This window comes from Protomyctophum bolini (assembly GCF_963924005.1).
Source record: "Protomyctophum bolini genome assembly, chromosome: 23".
NCBI classification, from domain to species: Eukaryota; Metazoa; Chordata; class Actinopteri; order Myctophiformes; family Myctophidae; genus Protomyctophum; species Protomyctophum bolini.
In genome coordinates this window covers 25,218,283-25,238,121 of record NC_137884.1, presented here as the reverse complement: position 1 = coordinate 25,238,121, position 19,839 = coordinate 25,218,283, and the positions used below count along the sequence as shown (strand labels likewise).

Genomic DNA, 19,839 nt, shown 5'->3' with positions numbered 1-19,839 from the left:
CCAAGAGGGGTTCCCGCCCAGAATGGATTAAACCCATTATGGACTGACTAAAAACGCCTTCTAAATCCTGAAAGATATTTATATAGCAGGATACTACTACAATACTACAGCATTGATGGAACGGTGGAGATAATTATTACAACACTCCAGAGGCTAAATGTCATCAAACGTCCGTGGCTCTAATGCCCACTAAACACTAAACAATGGTCCTTCCTTGATAAATGACAAAACGGTTGCAAACTAAGCACTGTTCTATTGTCTTAACTTGTGCTCAGAGACGTACTATACGGAATGCAGCCTGACGGAATTACACAAGGCTGATAGTGGCCACGACCATGACGCAGACAGCCAGGAATGATGACAGGCACGGTACGGACTACAGACTGCACTGTCACCTCACCGTCACCCCAACTGACTGGCCTTTATCACAGTACAGACTACAGACTGCACTGTCACCTCACCGTCACCCCAACTGACTGGCCTTTATCACAGTACAGACTACAGACTGCACTGTCACCCCAACTGACTGGCCTTTATCACAGTACAGACTACACTGTCACCTCACCATCACCCCAACTGACTGGCCTTTATCACAGTACAGACTGCACTGTCACCTCACCGTCACCCTAACTGACTGGCCTTTATCACAGTACAGACTGCACTGTCACCTCACCGTCACCCCAACTGACTGGCCTTTATCACAGTAGAGACTACAGACTACACTGTCACCTCACTGTCACCCCAACTGACTGGCCTTTATCACAGTACAGACTACAGACTGCACTGTCACCTCACCGTCACCCCAACTGACTGGCCTTTATCACAGTACAGACTACACTGTCACCTCAACCTACTGGCCTTTATCACAGTACAGACTACAGACTACACTGTCACCTCACTGTCACCCCAACTGACTGGCCTTTATCACAGTACAGACTACACTGTAACCCCAACCTACTGGCCTTTATCACAGTACAGACTACACTGTCACCTCAACCTACTGGCCTTTATCACAGTACAGACTACACTGTAACCCCAACCTACTGGCCTTTATCACAGTACAGACTCCCAGTCCTCGGACCCCACTTTGAGAACCGTGGCATTACATTACAATGAGGGAAAAAAATCACAGAGCGTAAAATACATGCATACAAGAAGGTAGGCCTACAAAACAGGTACAGAAAACCCCTCTCAACTAAACAAACACTTGGTTGCATGCTCAAAATAGCAGATCTACAAGCTCACAACGATGAAGCTTGTAGATGTGCTATTTTCAACAAGTGTAAAAACCGTCATTACGACGGCATCAAGGCCCGCCAAAATACATTTTAGTCGACTAAATCAACTGTAGATTTAGTCGACTAAAATCCTATGATATTTAGTCGACTAAAACTAGACTACGACATTCCGGGTGACTAAAATGTGACTTAAACTAAATGAAAACTATTCAAGGTGACTAAATGACTAAAATTGTCAAAAACAACACTGCTCTTAACTAAACAACCTGTCGACAGTGACAGCTGTCAGTGTCAGCCAGGCAGCTGTCAGTCTCTGAGTTGGTCAATGATGACACTACACCAAGGAAACAAGACTTATACTAACAAACCTTATCACTATTACATTATTATTATTATTACTATTATTATGAACATTCATACAGCACTGATGATTCACCGCCTACATTGTTAACAACTTCTGTCGTGGTGTTGTTCTAAGTTACACAACATGATAATAATAATAATAATGAATAATGATTGATTTAACAACAAACTGAACAAACAACAAACTGACTGATTTCCTGAAGCACAACAAAAAAACTGTGTTTACAAAAACAGCAGTAAAGCTACACAACTTGTTTTTTTAAATACCCTTTTGTCTCTATGAACCGCTCTGCTGTGTCAGCTATTATAATACATTTATAGCAATCATAATAATAAACGTCAATGGCATTAACGTTGCTAGGCCAACAAACACACTATGTTGTTGTGGTAGCAGGTTATACAGACAGACATGCTAACGTTGCTAAGCTAACCAAGCAGCATTAAAGGTTATAAAGCCAGTGTCTCCTATCTACTATAACAGTTTTACCGGCTGGTTAATTGGTTGAACAGCTAGTTAACAGTCACTAACTCACCTGAGGTTGTCCTCCTGCTGATTAGTTAACCACCAGAGTCATTAAAGAGCTTTAATAATGACTGACACTCTGACTGTAACTTCTGCTGTGAGGCTGAATGCAGCTCAATGCACCTTAAAGGGGAGGCTCGCTGTTACACACACTCTGGTGACCCGTAGATTTAATGATTTCTCTGTGCACTGTCTCTCTCTTTCTCTCTCTCTCTCTCTCTCTCTCTCTCTCTCTCTCTCTCTCTCTCTCTCTCTCCCTCTCTGCTCTCTCTCTCTCCCCCCCCCCCCCACAAAAACGGACACCTCTTTATAAGTGACAGTATTCGATAGGGCACCAATTCTGGTGTAACACGGATCGAGGCGGCGTCAAAAAGGCGTTAAAGGGAAGTTCACGGCATTGAGCCGACTTCTCTCTGTCTGGCTGTCCTGTGATCAACTTCTTATTTAATACTACTAGTTTCTGCTGAAAGTACAAGTAGTATACATTTACCAAAAGTACTGTGGAATTTTGAGGTATTTGTACTTGAGTACGGTATTTGTCAAAGGCAAAATATTTTATATTAATAATTTTATATATATATATATATATAAATAATATATAATTATATATAATAATAATTATTATTTTTATTAATATTATGATCATCACCTCACTATCCAAAGATTGTACTTGATTAAAATAGTGAATAATGTGATTGAATAACTGACCTCCTTATTATTGATGCTGCATAATGTTGTTGGATCATCCATTCATCCATTCAGTCTAGCATACTTCCACTATATCACAGCCTTCATGGTTTAAAGACACGTACAGTATACTTACACCTCCTTTTATGATCATCTCCTGTTTTTGGTTATATGCAAGTGCATATTTTGTACTTACTCTAAATGTTCTGATGAATTGAGACACACATTTGCATATAGCGGCATTTTAATTACGGTTTGATAAGCATGGATGTTACATGAGATTGGATCTATAGACCCTCATGGAGGGGTAATGTCACAGTACATGGGTCTTTAACTCTGAGAGTGTACAAATGGAACCAATTTGCTTCCATTTGTACACTCTCAGAGTTAAATTAACATTGATTTTACAATATAAATTGGGGGACGGGTCCCAGAGATAGAAATGTAATTCAATGCATGTCAAACTGGCCATGCATTAGCAGATCTACAAGCTCGTAGCGCGGCACCGAGTGCTTGTAGATCTGCTATTTTAGAAAAACGTGAAATGTGACGCAAATATTTGAACTACATATTTTCAGATGGGGGTCGGCGGCCAATTACAGATAATTCTGGGGGTCCTTGACATGAAATAGTTTGAGAAACCACTGACATGAGGTGGTTTTTCCAGAAAACTGAAATGGTTGATTTATTTAGAAGACATTATTTTGCATATTTTGCAGAATCATACATGGGAAACTGGCGGCCCGGGGGCCACATGCGGACCCCACCTTTACTTAATGCGGCCCTCAGGTTATATCTGCAATTCTGAATACTGATCTATGTTATTGATTTCAGTTGTTGCAATTCCAAACATGCAAACATGACCCGGCTATTCTTTTTTGCTACGACAGTAATATGCAATCTGCATGGCCCTCTGGAGTAAGTGTAGAACTATAGTGGCCCTCTGGAGCGAGTGTGTAACTATAGTGGCCCTCTGGAGTAAGTGTAGAACTATAGTGGCCCTCTAGAGTGAGTGTGGAACTATAGTGGCCCTCTGGAGTGAGTGTGGAACTATAGTGGCCCTCTAGAGTAAGTGTAGAACTATAGTGGCCCTCTGGAGCGAGTGTGGAAATAATATAGTGGCCCTCTGGAGTGAGTGTGGAACTATAGTGGCCCTTTGGAGTGAGTGTGGAACTATTGTGGCCCTCTGGAGTGAGTGTGGAACTATAGTGGCCCTCTGGAGTGAGTGTGTAACTACAGTGGCCCTCTGGAGTGAGTGTGGAACTATTGTGGCCCTCTAGAGTGAGTGTGGAACTATACAGTGGCCCTCTGGAGTGAGTGTGGAACTACAGTGGCCCTCTGGAGTGAGTGTGGAACTACAGTGGCCCTCTGGAGTGAGTGTGGAACTACAGTGGCCCTCTGGAGTGAGTGTGGAACTACAGTGGCCCTCTGGAGTGAGTGTGGAACTACTACAGTGGCCCTCTGGAGTGAGTGTGGAACTATAGTGGCCCTCTGGAGTGAGTGTGGAACTAATGTGGCCCTCTGGAGTGAGTGTGGAACTACAGTGGCCCTCTGGAGTGAGTGTGGAACTACAGTGGCCCTCTGGAGTGAGGCCCTCTCCATCATCAAAGTTGCCCTGCCCTATGTTTAAACGATGGTATAATCCTCCTAGGCCTCCTCATGCTACATCACATGAGAACAGTGTGACTGAATGTATAATCCCTACAAGCATCTATAAAGTCCAGTCACTCAACACTGCTTCCGTCACACGATAAACCTCATCAATGTTTCACATGGACATAACATTAACATTCCACCATGTGCATGACGCACGCACGCACGCACGCACGCACGCACGCACACACACACATGCACACACACACACACACACACACACACACACACACACACACACACACACACACACACACACTCTCTCTCTCTCTCTCCCTCTTTCTCTGAATGGTGGTTGCATGCATGGTGGTATACTAATGAGATAATATATTCATGCCATGGAAAAGAAAGACGCTTTTTAAACCGTAAAACGTATTATGGTTTAAGTCAAAGGTCTCTCAAACCTTTGAGTGCAGTGAGTGACCCACAAATTATAATATATTTGGCCGCCGTTAAAAATGAGTTTAGGCTATATACTGTAAGTGGCTATAGGCCATGATGCAGTCATAAACCAACCAAGCACATTTATTGTATCATATATTATTATTATTATTATTATTATTATTATATCTTTAATTAATAAACATACAGTTTAACTTTGTACAGCTCTCGGTCCAGACATTCTCTCTGCCGGTCGTAGTAATAAAACGTGTCGTCTCGTCGCTGGAGTTTCTTCACGAAGCCTGTCTCTGGCCACCTGTCGACCTGACCGGAGAGAGAGAGACAGGCAGTCAGACAGACAGGCACACTGTTGGATCTGACCATATTAGAGAGAGAGAGAGAGAGAGAGAGAGAGAGAGAGAGAGAGAGAGAGAGAGAGAGAGACAGACAGACAGACAGACAGACAGACAGACAGACAGACAGACAGACAGACAGACAGACAGACAGACCCATTTGGTTCCATGTGTTACACTCTCAGAGTTACAGACCCGTAAGGGTCCATTTGGAACCCTCTCAAGGACCCATGAGGGTCCCCGGACCACCCGTTGAGACCCACTGGTGTAGAGAGAGTGTTTCCAGTGAGCCAACACGCCTAATAATAATAATATTGTGTGGTGTGTTAGGACACCTACTGGTTGACTAGTGGTACTGCACGGTGGACCAAATTCAGTTATAGGCTATCCTCTGAGTGGTGAACCAACTGTGGAAAAGCAGGAGTGCCTTGGTGATTCACCAGGAGGCCATCTCAGGAGAGGTGGTCTTTAAACAAGTTCAAACTGAACTGAAAAGACAAAGAACTGTTGACTCAAGGAATAAGAAACTGACACACCATGGCACTTATTAACATTGTGAAAAAAAACCCTTTGTATTGAAATGCCTTGATATATTTTTGTATTGAATAATGTAACTTCAATGTAATATATTATGCATAAATTGTAAACCCTGAATCATTCTCAATAAAGTATAAAAGGCGAAAGAGGGAGAGAAGTAGAGTGCGACGCAACAAAGGTTGTCATTATTTGAAAACTATAGTTGCAAGTTACATTGCAGATTTGGTCATTAGCAAAAATAACAAATGTTTTGAACTTGTAGATCGGCTATTTTTCTGGCCGACAATATTATGCAATGAGGCCCCCTGGAGTGAGTATGGAAATATAGTGGCCCTCTGGAGTGAGTGTGGAAATGTAGTGGCCCTGTGAGTGTGGAAATATAGTGGCCCTCTGGAGTGAGTGTGGAAATGTAGTGGCCCTGTGAGTGTGGAAATATAGTGGCCCTCTGGAGTGAGTGTGGAAATATAGTGGCACTCTGGAGTGAGTGTGGAAATTTAGTGGCCCTGTGAGTGTGGAAATATAGTGGCCCTCTGGAGTGAGTGTGGAAATATAGTGGCCCTCTGGAGTGAGTGTGTGTCCTTCTGGAAATGCACATAACAATATGAAACAGTGATGACAGCGCTGCTGATATAAAAGGACATTCTGCATAATGAGTAGTTTAAACTTTTGTGACTTTAAGTAGGCCCTACAGCTTGATACCAATACTTTTTTACTACTTAAGTACATTTTAAACACAGACTTTTAACTTGAGGTCCTTTGAACACGTTTTTCAGAAAACCGGTGGAAAAACGCTGCAAAATCTGAAAAACGCAGCAATGTGCAGGGACATTTACCTGTGATTATTTCTACATTGCAGTATTGAGTACTTTTTCCAACCACAACTCACCAATGCAACTCAAGGAGATTGACCATTAAACGGTTTTGTAGCAATAAGGAGTTGCAATAACTGGTGTGGTTTGGGCTTAATTTATTAAGACTACACTACTGTAGTTCTATTCTAACGGTACTGTCACTTTAAGACTACGCTGACTGTCAGTCGACAGGGTATGACGTCACGTCACAGCTGCGCCTCTAGAGAAGGGAAAGGTACAGTATTATTTTCTTCCCTGTTTCTATTTGGTTTTGTACACAATGTTTCACCACCGTGTGCTATTGTAAATGATACAGTTAGAGCTTGTGAACGTGCAGATGAGTCAGATTATGTACAAAAATATACATACAGTTGTTAAATGCTCTTTTTCTACGTGTACAGACCATCGGAATGCTTGAATGTTTGTAAACAAACGCTGCATGGGTATTGCTTACTACTGTGTGTGTTTACAGTTTGTCAATAACATAACAGTATCATCAGTTTCCTGTTCTTCCAGAAATAAGCTTAATTAATAATAATAATTCTTATTCTTATTCTTAATAGTGAAAACCTAGTAAAGGTTAATAATTAGTCTATCACAATCATAATAAATGGCCTAATTTGAGACAATCACAAGATATCTTTGCACAATCGTCATAATGTCTTAAAGATAGTGTAAATGGCAGATCTACAAGCTCACACGTGTCTCAATGTTGTTTTCCTATAGGGTTCCTTGTGTGATCTGTGTGGAGGAACTGCATAGCATGATCACAGGTGTTGATTACATGCTCGTTTGTATGATGACTGAACAGGTATGTAATTGCGAACGCAGTGAGCACTTACTATGAGACCTAGCAGATCATGTCTGTGTGTGTGTCTGGCTGTCTGTCTGTCCGTGTGTCTGTCCCGCTATCCAAATATGGAGTGTGTTGCATCAGCAATCACTCAGCTCCATATATGGGCACAAAAGGGGCCAGGTCCACTCAGCTCCATATATGGGCACAAATGGAGCTATACGTCCAAAACCCAAATATGTACGAGCTGCGTTCGCTTCCCGCGTTTGCGCGTCTTACTCGTATGTACAGTATGTGTAACACCCTGGTCTCCCATGTGAAAGCACTAGACCAAAGGCATATCCCTTGGACCAGGGGAGATATTAGCCCTGGTCCAATGCTTACAGCGAGTGTCTCTCTCTGACGCCTTGTGGAAGTACCTTCCACAGCCCTCTGGTCATATTTCCACTCCTGTGCGCTGTTTTTTAAATACCAGCAAATAAACAAAACGACGTAACCACTTACCGAAATAAAGCCTGCTAGACCTTGGTAAAAGTATATTCTCGAACCTGGTAAGCGTCTCAGGTCCCCAGTTTCTCTCTAAAATGCACTATTTTAATCATTAAATAAAATGAATCCAGCCAGATCGGCGCGGGTAAAACCCGGAAATGCCATAGTAGAAGAAATGACTCTGCCCGGTAAATTCAGGGTACATTGCGTTATTAAAATGACACAAAGTGCATTTTAGAGAGAAACTGGGGACCTGAGACGCTTCCCAGGTTCAAGAATAGACTTTTACCTTAAGGTCTAGCAGGCTTTATTTCAGTAAGTGGTTACGTCGTTTTGTTTATTTGCTGGTATTAGAAAAACAGCGCACGGGAGTGGAAATATGACCAGAGCGGGCTGTGGAAGGTACTTCCACAAGGCGTCAGAGAGAGACACTCGCAGTAAGCATTGGACCAGGGCTAGGGAGATATTAGACTTTTGAGGCTGAGGCTGTGAGCCACGCTGCTACTGTACATACTGTACATAATGTGCACAACGTGTCGTGAACTATTATTATCCCATTCTGACCTGAGATCAGATTCATACGAGGTTTCCACTGGACACAACACACCGGTCTGATTAACCCATTCTGACCTGAGATCAGATTCTAAAAAATGTCAGTCGTTCTTCGACTTTTCAAAAATAGCAGACCTACAAGCTCGTAGCGCGCCACTCGGTGGCGCGCTATGAGCTTGTAGATCTGCTATTTTTCAATAGCTAAAGCATAACATGATGCTAACGCCAAAATGGGTTCCCGGTCAGAATGGGTTAACGTGCGTCGAAATGAAACCATCTACAAGCTCACAACGTGGCGTGGCGCATTGTGAGCTTGTAGATCTGCAATGTTAGAGTTAAGAAGACGTGTGCAATCTTAGCAGGCTATGATAACACACATTATTAATTATAAGCTATTATTATACAACCTGAAATCAATGCATGCATGGGCGTTTGAGTTAGTACGGTATAGACTATCAAATAAGGCTGCTAGCTCTATTTTGCTATAGCAATTTCACTCGAGTCACTGATAGGAGTCTCATCAGGTGAATGTTCATATTTTGCTCTAGGCCGAGAGTATAGCTTTGGACTGATTGAGTAAATGAGCATCTGTCATATTTTGCTATGATCTCATCAGGGAATTAATATTCATATCTTGCTTAGCCTGGCATCCTATTGGCTCACCGATCTGAGCGCTATATACTCTTTATTTACCGTATTACCATTTTGTTCTTTTACATTTTGTGTAAAGTAACAGTGACAGAGATGTTATGGAGGAAATGCATATTAATTACTTACATAATGTTGTATGTTTGTTTGTATGACTGAACAGCGCCACCATTCTGTCAGTAAAGAGAACAACAGCCTACAGCTACTCGTGGTCCTGCTCTCTTCCCAGCGACACCACAACACAAGGAAGGCACATTATGTCGTATTATATCGATGCTTAAAGGCCGGCACACAACGGTACGACGGCACCATGTCAGACTGTGTGTTTATAGTGGAATAAATCCTTGTCCTTTCTTTGTTGGGAGACTGGACCTATTGCAGACAAACTGACAGTCTGGCATCCAGACAGACAGACAGACAGACAGACAGACTAACTATAAATGCACCAAGTCTCTGTGTGTATGTACGTTTGTACCACACCATGCAGGCCAGTGCCCACCGGTCACCGCTCTAAGGTTGGTGACAAATAAAGCCTTCTTGTTCATGTCGTCATACTGTACATTTGTGCAATGAATGATGTCATAGAGTGTCCCTCCAAGTAAAGTCTTGAATCTCTTGACATGCCTAAATATGGAGAAACTTATTTTTTCTTCCTTTTTTTTGGATGATGTCATGCATGTCTGACAACGATGGCCTTAAAATAGCCTGTGTCTCTTTGTCATGCCCAAATATGGAGATGACTTACGTCACGGTCACAGCATTGTCATGTCATAATGCTGACATCATACTGACATCATACTGACGTCACAGGACTGGCCTCTGGGTACATAAAAGAGTGACATGTTGGTCTAAAATTCTGCTGCACGTCTTAAGATGTCAGCCGACCCCAGTGTATCCACTGACCACATGGTGATGTCAGCCGACCCCAGTGTATCCACTGACCACATGGTGATGTCAGCCGACCCCAGTGTATCCACTGACCACATGGTGATGTCAGCCGACCCCAGTGTATCCACTGACCACATGGTGATGTCAGCCGACCCCAGTGTATCCACTGACCACATGGTGATGTCAGCCGACCCCAGTGTATCCACTGACCACACGGTGATGTCAGCCGACCCCAGTGTATCCACTGACCACATGGTGATGTCAGCCGACCCCAGTGTATCCACTGACCACACGGTGATGTCAGCCGACCCCAGTGTATCCACTGACCACACGGTGATGTCAGCCGACCCCAGTGTATCCACTGACCACACGGTGATGTCAGCCGACCCCAGTGTATCCACTGACCACATGGTGATGTCAGCCGACCCCAGTGTATCCACTGACCACATGGTGATGTCAGCCGACCCCAGTGTATCCACTGACCACATGGTGATGTCAGCCGACCCCAGTGTATCCACTGACCACATGGTGATGTCAGCCGACCCCAGTGTATCCACTGACCACATGGTGATGTCAGCCGACCCCAGTGTATCCACTGACCACATGGTGATGTCAGCCGACCCCAGTGTATCCACTGACCACATGGTGATGTCAGCCGACCCCAGTGTATCCACTGACCACATGGTGATGTCAGCCGACCCCAGTGTATCCACTGACCACATGGTGATGTCAGCCGACCCCAGTGTATCCACTGACCACATGGTGATGTCAGCCGACCCCAGTGTATCCACTGACCACACGGTGATGTCAGCCGACCCCAGTGTATCCACTGACCACATGGTGATGTCAGCCGACCCCAGTGTATCCACTGACCACATGGTGATGTCAGCCGACCCCAGTGTATCCACTGACCACATGGTGATGTCAGCCGACCCCAGTGTATCCACTGACCACATGGTGATGTCAGCCGACCCCAGTGTATCCACTGACCACATGGTGATGTCAGCCGACCCCAGTGTATCCACTGACCACATGGTGATGTCAGCCGACCCCAGTGTATCCACTGACCACATGGTGATGTCAGCCGACCCCAGTGTATCCACTGACCACATGGTGATGTCAGCCGACCCCAGTGTATCCACTGACCACATGGTGATGTCAGCCGACCCCAGTGTATCCACTGACCACATTGTGGTATTTGTGGACCTGGAGACCACAGACCTGGACACAGAACGGTGTCACGTCCTGCAGCTGGCGGCCGTCAGCGGCGACCGACAGTTCGACCGCTACGTGTCGCCGCGCCGCGACATCGACCGCGGCGCCTCCCGCGTCAACGGCCTCACCGCCGCCGCCGTCGGCCACGGGAGCGACGGCGAGCTCCGCTCGCTCCTGCTCCGCGGGTGCCCCGTCGACGCCGTCCCCCTCAGGCTCGCCCTCGCCCACTTCCTGGGTTTCCTGCGCTCGCTGCGAGCGGCGCAGGCCGCGGCGGCGCCGCCTCGTCCGCTGCTCCTGGCGGCGCACAACGCCCGTGGCTTTGACAGCGTGGTGCTGAGCCGCGCCCTGAGCGGCTGCCTCCTCATGGAGGAGTTCCGGGAGGCGCTGGGCGAGGGCGGAGGCTTCCTGGACACGCTGCCGCTCAGCGTCAAGCTGTACCCGGGCCTGACCCGCTACGCCCTCCGCGACCTAGTGGGCCTGTTCGGTCTCAGGAGCTCCTACAGGGACGCCCACAACGCTCTGGTGGACGCCCGGGTGCTGCAGAAGCTCTTCCGCAGGATGAACCCCGACAGGGACCAGGTGGAGAGGTGCATCTTCCGGATCGCTGGATGAACAACCGTTATGGGGGGGGGGGGGTCCTTGAAATTAAAACGCTTGTGAACCACTAAATGGAACAGAGCCTTAAGAGTATAAAAGAGAAATTAGACGTTTGCATGGGACACAAACTTGCGACCTTCTAGATCACAATTGTTTTAAACATTTGTTTCCATCCATCTACTATCATTGAGGAAAAAACTAACATTATTTTTAGCTGCCTCGTATTTATTGATATTTAATATATTCATACTATTTTAAACATATCACTAATAATTTGGAACATCTCAGGTGCATTATAGTGCCAGGGGCATAATGGGTTTTTTATTCAAATCATTATAATAATAATAATACAATGAATACCGGTATTTTTCTAATCTTTTTACAAACAAGCAGAAGTAGGTGGAGTAAAGGGGTAGGTACAGAGAGCTGGTTGGTCGGTAAGGGACCATGAAGGCTGAAAGGCTTCTGCACTTTAACTACAACACCAGTGTTGTGCTGCCATGCTTTTAAATGAAAGTCTTGTATAACTTTTTAAACTCGATTGTGAGAGGTCTTGTCGACTAACTTTTTTCACTGACTAAATGTTCTGATATTCGGCAACAAATAAAAACTAGACTAAAATGTTAAGGAGGCACTAGTAGTCACTTTATGTTTGGTTGCACGCCGGTGATCAAGCTCACGCGTCGTGCTGCGACGCGTTTTGAGCTTGTAGATCGGCTATTTCCAACATGCAACCAAGTGTAATATACCGTATCAGCCATTACGACACCATCAAGGCCCACCAAAATACATTTTAGTCGAGTAAATCAACTGTAGATTTAGTCGACTATAATCTTATGATATTTAGTTGACTAAAACTAGAATAAAAAGATGACTAAAATATGACTAAAACTAAATGACATTTTAGTCAAAAGACTGTGACTAAAACTAAATCTAAATGTGTTGTCAAAATCAACACTGCCGTTGTCGCAAGTCATAAATGAACCATGTGGTTATTTTTTATATAAGAAAAGCTCAAATATGTTCAATTGTAAAACACGGCAACAATGAGGTAATTACGTGTGTAGCCAAAGCAAGTATCACGTTCATGTGTAGCTATGATATGACTAAATGCATTATTTATTTCATTTACAAGATGCTGATTTGCTGCTCTATCTTTCAGGCTTGTTTGATCTTTTCTATTCTCTCTTCCTTACTTATAATATTTATTTTTTTACTCCTGTAAGTGCATTACGTGAAGCCTGCACTTTTACCTAGCAACTGTGTTATAATATGTTATATTATAAAAATGTTATAATATAACATTATTATTTACCTAGCAACTGTGTTGGGACAATAATGTTGGTTGACTAATTTTGTAATTCTGTAAAAAAAGAAAAATACTATGTATTATATTCTTTTGTCTTGCCTTTGGCATTTGCATGCCATTGTTTTTAAACCCTATAGCACTTGATTTGCATACATTTAAAATGTTATTATTAAAATGTATTATTATTTATTATTATTATTACCCTTAATTTTACCCCCCCATTGAAGTTGTTTATCATTTAACCATATGATCCTTTTCTTTGTATCTTAGTATCTTGTCTACCTATTGGTTTTATACCTGTGTGTATACTGTATGTAGTGTATATTGTTTTGTACTCAACCTACTGGTTTTATACCTGTGTTTATATGTTGTTTGTATGTCTGGCCTCGTGGGGAAAGATGGTGGGTGGGGATGACTGGGAAAGGAGTTGTGGGAGAAAATGTAAAAAAACAAAGAGTCATATTCTCTGTCTGTGAAAATTGCACAATGTTATACTCTTTGAATAAAATGTACTTAAAAAAATAAAAGAAAAATTTATTATTATTGTTGTTTTTCAGGGACCCCAATATACACTGTATAATATCGGTAGTGTATATTTAACTCTACGTAAAAGGCATTTTGTACGCACTCAGAGTTGTGCTACCCAAAACCCAAACCCTAAACCTAACCTCAGAGGACATTGCAGCTGTAGGGAAACCTTGACTTATCCTCTTTCTATCTGCAAAGTGTTTGTTTCATAAAAATCCACCGTAGACATTTTATGGAGCTTTGACGTGATTTGGAGTGTTGGAGTTTGGAAGCGCTCGTTGAATATCACTCACGCCCATACCACCTGTTTTTTTAATTTGCACAGGAGGTTGCTTTACTGATAAACGAGCGCTTCCATATACTCTGATGCTTAGAAAATAATCATCTGAATGGAATTTATTGACAGGAAGTATAGCTCAAACATGTCTACGGTGGATTTTTATGAAACTAACACTTTACATATTGAAACAGGATAATTCAAGCTTTCCCTACAGCTGCAATGTTGGTGATTTTGACGTTGGATTTGACGTTGGATGAATGGGCTGTCTATATGGGAAGTAGAACCTAGGTAGCACCTTGCTGGCAATATGGCTGCGGTCTGAATAAAGACAATTGTCATTGTTCTGTCCATGGTGCTGAAGCTCAATATTAATACCGGCAATTAAACATTTGCATTGTAACGCTTCGATCCAAGCCATACATACATCATGAGAAGTACGGTATGTTGTATAAAGGAATAGCTACTGCATGGGGAGGTTGCTCGTGTTTGTCCAAGTGTGTGTGTGTGTGTGTGTGTGTGTGTGTGTGTCCAGAATGCAATATTTTGTTTTTAAGAGTCGGTAGCATCACAAATACCCGGTGGGTAGATTTTGTGGGCTCTAATAGAGCCTTCATCAGGACATTTACATGTTAGAGCCTTCATCAGAACATTTACAACATAGAAGGACTGGCTTAAAAAAAGGAACATAATGTAATGAGAGACAACTCTCAGCCTGTGAGAGAATGTGGCTCACGAGAGGCTTGTCATCTATGTTGTGCTGAGGGATTGTTTTGCTGCTGAAAGTTGCCACATCCACTTATCAAACATCCTCAGGCAACATATTTGATTGTTTTATGGGAAGGGATTGTGTGTGTGTGTGTGTGTGTGTGTGTGTGTGTGTGTGTGTGTGTGTGTGTGTGTGTGTGTGTGTGTGTGTCACAGAATGACTAGATATTTGTTTGGTGTGTGCAATAAAAAGTGACGTTACTTTGTGCCTCTGTTGCAAGGACGGAATAGCCATTCCTCTCTAAAGAAGCTGGCTGGCTGGCTGACTACAAATGTCTTCTATGTCAGTGGTGCTCAAACCGTTTCACGTCAACGACCCCCAGAATTATATATAATTGTCTGATGGTGTTTCAGTGTGATTATAATACCAGGGACAGTCTGATGGTGTTTAGTGTGATTATAATACCAGAGACAGTCTGATGGTGTTTAGTGTGATTATAATACCAGAGACAGTCTGATGGTGTTTAGTGTGATTACAATACCAGGGACACTTGTCTGATGGTGTTTAGTGTGATTATAATACCAGAGACAGTCTGATGGTGTTTAGTGTGATTATAATACCAGAGACAGTCTGATGGTGTTTAGTGTGATTACAATACCAGGGACACTTGTCTGATGGTGTTTAGTGTGATTATAATACCAGAGACAGTCTGATGGTGTTTAGTGTGATTATAATACCAGAGACAGTCTGATGGTGTTTAGTGTGATTATAATACCAGAGACAGTCTGATGGTGTTTAGTGTGATTACAATACCAGGGACACTTGTCTGATGGTGTTTAGTGTGATTATAATACCAGAGACAGTCTGATGGTGTTTAGTGTGATTACAATACCAGAGACAGTCTGATGGTGTTTAGTGTGATTACAATACCAGGGACACTTGTCTGATGGTTCTGTACTCGCTCTCGTCTCGGTACCCGGCCTGCTGGAAGCGGTACAGGTTCTCCACGTCCGCGCTCCAGCCTCGGGCCCTGCTCATGGACGTTGGCATCGCCGCGGCGCGGCTGGCGCTGGTGGTGGTGCCATGAGACCTGATGCGGGCACCGCTGGTGCCATGATCCGTATTGTGGGAAGAACTGGTGCCAATGTCATCCGTGATGTGGGCAGGGCTGGCGCTGGACATGCTGCTTAATTGGCGGTGAGGTGAGGTGAGAGCTGGTCTGGATGTCCCCCCGAGCTATGGGAATGAAAACTACGATGCTTTATAAAGTTTTGCGGGTTTCAAACAAGCTGAAATATCGATGATGATTCCATACGGTGACCAAATGAGACAGCGTTATGCAGTTTAAGCCTTGGCTTCACGTTGTATAATATGATGTCTTGATGTTTCTATCTATACGTACAGAATTTAAAGGTAATTTAAAACCATAATAACACAATAAGTTGAACATTTTGTAGTGAATTAATTGTGGTACATTGTAGAAGCAAACATGTCATATAATATAATATTGCCTTTATACAGGCAGGCAGGCAGGCAGGCAGACAGACAGACAGACAGACAGACAGACAGGCAGGAGTCATATAGTGCAACACCAGATCAGAACCAAACATAAAATGACTTAGTTCTACTGGATCTCTTCTCCACTATAGCCCCTTGCTAACATTTTACTTTAGTCTATAGCTTGTATTTGTTGACGAAATTGTCAGTATATATATAGGCCTATAATTAGTCTTAGTTTTAGTCATCATAGCTTCCAGTTTTTCATTCATTTTCGCCAGTGGAAAAAAAAGGTACAGTCGACGAATATTATATTATTTGCATCCTTTGGTTGCCATGGTGACCATTTTGCTAACGTTAGGTACAATATGTATTTATTGACCTTCCCTTCATCCACCTCCCTCTAACTACTTCATAGTTCTCATCCATAACAACGAAACGGTTTTTACTTACAACAGATTGTTTGTTTCAGTCAAACTTGAGCAGGTTTTCACTGACCAACAGCAGAGACCTTTCAAAAGACTTGTTTCTTTGGTTGCTTGGTAACCGGCACCCGGCGTCTCCTTTTTCTACATCCCATAGCCCGGAGACACGGTCTCTCGCTGTGATTGGTTAGTTAGTTTGGTTGTCAGGCAACCTATCAGGATAGCGTCCGTCCGGCAGAGGGCGCTGCAGACAGACACTGCGAGCAAGGCTTGTGTGCTTGTTGTGTCTGTGACGTTCTTGTGACGTACCCGGAAAAGCACCAAGGAGGCGGTTTTAAATGAAATGGTGTTGACATTTTTATCGTCAGAATGATGCTCTGGTGAAGACAACAGAACAGTGGTGTTGTGGCAGCTTAGCTTAGTTTATGAAAAATAAACCTTCTCGTGTTATGATAAACGTTATTAATCATATGATAGGGTTTATTTAGCTCAGTAAACAGGAGTTATTCCATATGATAGTGTTTCTGTAAGCTCAGTAAACATGAGTTCTTTCCTGGGACGGATGAAGGAGTATTCTAACCTCTCCATAGACCGCTTCGACAGGGAGAACCTGCACGCGCGCGCTTTCTTCCTGTCTCACTGCCATAAAGGTCTGTCTGTCTGTCTGTCTGTTGATCTGTTTGTCTCACTATCTAGTGGTCTGTCTGTCTGTCTGTCTGCTTGTCTCACTATCTAGTGGTCTGTCTGTCTGTCTGTCTGTCTGCTTGTCTCACTATCTAGTGGTCTGTCTGTCTGTCTGTCCCAATTCAATTTAATGCCATTATTTATTGGCACAATTATGTTCATAATATTGTTTTCTTTGGTATAAACAGTAGGACTAACTGTATACTGTATATATGACACAATGAATCAGATTGTTAGGAATATATAGATCATATCGAACACATCAGGGCTGCCTACAGTACCATTCATCCATCTCAATAATATGATATCAATATAATATAATAATCATAACAATAATCGTATCGTATTCCTTGCCGATAATTGTATCGATACAGAGGCTATGGGGGGTCCCTGGAACAACATCTTTTCAGATGGGGGTCGGTGGCCAAATACATATATTTGTGGGGGTCCTTGACATGAAATACTTTGAGCACCACTGACATAGAAACATGTTTTTTCTTTTCAGAAAACTCTCAGGATTTAGAAGACATTTGTAGAATCGTCCTCATGTCTAAATCATTATTACAATAGTATTATAATGTGTCCACAGATCACATGAGAGGACTGAAAGGACCTATGTTGAAGAGGAAACTGAAATTCAGGTGAAGATTCAGCTGTGTGTGTGACGTGTGTGTGTGTGTGTGTGTGTGTGTGTGTGTGTGTGTGTGTGTGTGTGTGTGTGTGTGTGTGTGTGTGTGTGTGTGTGTGTGTGTGTGTGTGTGTGTGTGTGTGTGTGTGTGTGTGTGTGTGTGTGTGTGTGTGTGTGTGTGTGTGTGTGTGTGTGTGTGTGTGACTGTGTGTGTGTGTGTGTGTGACAGTGCCCCTTTTCCACCGGTTGGTTCCCAGTGGGAACCGTTTCAGTTCTTTTTGGTTTTTAGTCCATGAGCCAGAGCTCCAAAATTGGTGGGCAAACTATACCCTATATTAAATTGTTTATAAGATCAATACAAGTAAATTAATACATGATAACCCTTCCACAGTAGTAGCTTTTTTATTTTATTTATTATTTTGCATATTTTCCTACATAATGCCTCATTTGCATATTTAAAAATGTAAAATTTGTAATACAATAATAAATCATTGTCTTCGTGTAAGTACTCAATTGAGGAAGTTTAATGGTGATAACAATCTAATATAGGTATGGTTTTGCCCACTCAATTCATAATTAACGTTTCAATTTTGGAGCTCTGGCTCATGGACTAAGAACCAAAAAGAACTGAACCGGTTCCCACTGGGAACCAACCGGTGGAAAAGGGGCCTGTGTGTGTGTGTGTGGACTGGTCTCCTGTCGTCCTATGGTTTAAAATCCACTGTAAGACATTGAGGTTTATAGTGGCTCAGCGGTAGAGCGGCCACTAGGGTACCGTGAGGTTCCCGGTTTGATCCCTGTGGGCTCCCCCAGGGTTAGTGTCGAAGTGTCCTTGAGCAAGACTCTGAACCCCTGATTGCTCCTGATGTGCAGGTTGGTGCCTTGCATGGTTTCCTCTGCCATCTGTGTGTGAATGGGTGAATGTAAAGCGTGCTATATAAATATATATATAAATATAAATATGCACCATTTATGAAAGATTAGGAAAGGTTTAGGTTGGTGTTAATGAGATTTCATTGTTCGCTCGCTGGCAGTGTGGATGTTGTGTGAGGCACTTTGAATTAGCATCCATCTTCAACCGCTTATCCGTAGTCAGGTCGCGGGGGCAACAGCTCCAGCAGAGAGCTCCAGACTAATTCCCTCTCCAGGGCAACATTAGTGACTTCCTCCTGGGGGATCCCGAGACGTTCCAAGGCCAGTGAGTCGATGTGATTCCTCCATCTGGTCCTTGGTCTGCCCCGGGGTCTCCTCCCAGTGAGACGTCATCTTTGGTCTTCCCCGGGGTCTCCTCCCAGTGGGACGTGATCCTTGGTCTGCCCCGGGGTCTCCTCCCAGAGGGACGTGCCTCGAGGACCTCCCTAGGGAGACGCCCGAGAGGCATCCTAACCAGATGCCTCGAGGACCTCCCTAGGGAGACACCCGAGAGGCATCCTAACCAGATGCCCCAAACCACCTAAGCTGGCTCCTTTCCAGGTGAATGGCATTGTTGTTGAAATGTGCTCTACAAATAAAACCTAACGCCTTTCATTACTGACTGTGTTTCTCTGCAGTCTTACCGTCAAGCTGTACTGCTCCTTTGTGACCAAAGAACTTCTGCTGAGCAACCCCAAGTACGCTTTCTGGGAGGAACGCATCGTAAGTTTACACTCCTAGAGTTAACCCAACCCCAATGCATTCTGGTAGGAACACATCGTAAGTTCAGGAGTTGACACTAAGGGTCGCCCACCTGCCCCTGGCAGCTAAATAAAACACTAAGGGTTGCCCACCTGCCCCTGGCAGCTAAATAAAACACTAAGGGTTGCCCACCTGCCCCCTGGCAGCTAAATAAAACACTAAGGGTTTCCCACCTGCCCCTGGCAGCTAAATAAAACACTAAGGGTTGCCCACCTGCCCCCTGGCAGCTAAATAAAACACTAAGGGTTGCCCACCTGCCCCCTGGCAGCTAAATAAAACACTAAGGGTTGCCCACCTGCCCCTGGCAGCTAAATAAAACACTAAGGGTCGCCCACCTGCC

The 19,839-nt window shown here is 43.7% G+C and overlaps 2 protein-coding genes and 1 long non-coding RNA gene across 3 annotated transcripts in view; 2 read left to right on the top strand and 1 right to left on the bottom strand.

Moving 5' to 3' along the window:
* Window positions 1-5,040: 5,040 nt before the first annotated feature.
* Window positions 5,041-15,773, bottom strand: meig1 (meiosis/spermiogenesis associated 1; the record flags this gene model as incomplete). Its single annotated transcript, XM_080757501.1, has 2 exons — window positions 5,041-5,169; window positions 15,522-15,773. The coding sequence occupies 2 exons, from the start codon at window positions 15,771-15,773 to the stop codon at window positions 5,041-5,043; spliced, it is 381 nt and encodes a 126-aa protein (XP_080613627.1).
* LOC308310968 lies at window positions 6,806-10,040 on the top strand. The gene is made up of 3 exons (XR_013963576.1): window positions 6,806-6,821; window positions 7,313-7,397; window positions 9,232-10,040. It is a non-coding gene; the product is annotated as an uncharacterized lncRNA (long non-coding RNA).
* A 1,130-nt stretch (window positions 15,774-16,903) lies between the features above and the next one.
* Window positions 16,904-19,839, top strand: part of dclre1c (DNA cross-link repair 1C, PSO2 homolog) — a 21,469-nt gene continuing 18,533 nt past the window's right edge. The window contains exons 1-3 of the mRNA XM_080757634.1: window positions 16,904-17,163; window positions 17,787-17,838; window positions 19,376-19,460. Coding sequence (XP_080613760.1) covers window positions 17,055-17,163; window positions 17,787-17,838; window positions 19,376-19,460 — 246 coding nt within the window. The 5' untranslated portion in view covers window positions 16,904-17,054. The remainder of the gene's footprint in view (window positions 17,164-17,786; window positions 17,839-19,375; window positions 19,461-19,839) is intronic.